Below are 1,557 nucleotides of genomic sequence, written 5' to 3' on the forward strand. Positions count from 1 at the left end.
GTAAGAAGCTCTTTGCAGTAGACTTGGACTGCATTTCTATGAATATACCGGTAAGTGAAGAAGAATATATATGTAATGAATTCTGAAATAGATGGACAACTACTGAAGATTTTTTTTTTATATAATGGCGTGATGTGGTCACATTTGTGACCCCTCATCAGGAGCCCATGAGTCTGGATGAGCCAAAACTTTTGCAGGGATCTGATGAAGACCCAGAAGAAGAGCACATTGCTGGATTAACATTCTCAGCATCAGAATGGGATAAAAATAATGGAGTTTTGATAAGCTTTTAAAATAGAAAAGGGAGATTGTGGAAAGGTGGCAGGTTTAGTTTTTAAGTGATAAATGTTGGTCTCATATTTGTCTCTGGATTTGATCTATCAGCTGCTAAACCAACTCAACCAGTCATATATTCAATTACATTTTATTGTGAAAGGTATCTTACATCCTCAGCCTGAGCGGAAGTTTCTGTTGAAAGCACGGAAGACAACCGGAAGTGACGCAACATCTTGTCGTGCTTGAAACATGCTTGAATGGAGGTGACCTTAGTTTTTAAAGGTTCGTAAGGAAACTCGGTGACGCTACACTCACCTGTGTTGTTAATGAACTTTTAGATTCTCGTTTGTTTCAGTCTAGAAAGACCTTTAGAGTTTTGCAAGTTCACGAACGAGAGAAGATGGCAGAGGCTCATCAGACGCGCGTGCAGAATGTGGTGGAAGAAATGGTTCAGAGTCTGGAGAGGGAGCACATCCGCAAGATGCAGGTTGGTGTCTAAATATCTGTGTAATTCAGATGCGGCCGGCATGATCTGTGCTCTCCTTACTCAATGGATGGTTTGCTTGTGAACCTGCTGCAGGGACGCATGTTCCAGTGCAGCGCAGACTGCTGTGCTCGCCCCTCAGATTCCATGTCTCAGGTGCATCAGTGCATCGAACGGTGTCACACTCCTCTGGCACAAGCTCAGAGTCTGGTAACCTCCGAGCTGGAGAAGTTTCAGGTGAGACACAAGATTTATTACTATTTAAATTGTGCCATCTGCCAATATCTTATGCTGCTATCGCTATGTGAAATAAGTATAGCTGCAAGGAGATTTTCAGAGGATTAAAAGGACTCGAGTAAATCCAGACAGATTTAAGAAAACAAGTATCACACTACAGCAATTTTTACAGCAATGAGAATTGAAAGGAAGTTATATTAGATTTATTATATTGTGGTCACTTGATGTTATCAAATGTTAGTGTATAATTACAAAAAACAGCAATTAGTCACAAATAAAGTTGTTTTTTGTGAATCTACTAATGTACTATTTAGAAAGTCTAAAACATTCAAATGTGTGGACATTGAATTTTGTTCTGTTGCATTAAAAGTAGTTTGCCCCTGTCTTTTTTTTTATAGAAGAGAGGAACATTATCATTTGAGAGGCATTGTTATGTTAGAATTATGCAGAGTAAGAACAAATATAAAATGAGATATCCTTCTACTTTTAAAAATAAAAAACAAACTTTGGAATAGTTTGGATAAAGATCTTAAATTAGTTTATTGTGTAAAATGATTAGT

At 38.0% G+C, this 1,557-nt stretch overlaps 1 protein-coding gene across 1 annotated transcript; it reads left to right on the plus strand.

Annotated features, from left to right (window-relative positions):
* Nucleotides 1-450: 450 nt before the first annotated feature.
* On the plus strand, nt 451-1,120 carry LOC112141027 (protein FAM136A-like). The gene is made up of 2 exons (XM_024264073.2): nt 451-763; nt 857-1,120. The coding sequence occupies exons 1-2, from the start codon at nt 677-679 to the stop codon at nt 1,103-1,105; spliced, it is 336 nt and encodes a 111-aa protein (XP_024119841.1). The 5' UTR covers nt 451-676; the 3' UTR covers nt 1,106-1,120.
* Nucleotides 1,121-1,557: the final 437 nt, after the last annotated feature.

This window comes from Oryzias melastigma, unplaced genomic scaffold (assembly GCF_002922805.2).
Source record: "Oryzias melastigma strain HK-1 unplaced genomic scaffold, ASM292280v2 sc03190, whole genome shotgun sequence".
Taxonomy (NCBI): domain Eukaryota; kingdom Metazoa; phylum Chordata; class Actinopteri; order Beloniformes; family Adrianichthyidae; genus Oryzias; species Oryzias melastigma.

What these genes read in the sequence shown, in the direction of transcription:
- LOC112141027 (XM_024264073.2), top strand. Translation starts at nt 677, where the DNA reads ATGGCAGAGGCTCATCAGACGCGCGTGCAGAATGTGGTGGAAGAAATG. An exon ending in AGCACATCCGCAAGATGCAG is followed by an intron (nt 764 to 856) that starts GTTGGTGTCTAA and finishes AACCTGCTGCAG; the next exon opens with GGACGCATGTTCCAGTGCAG.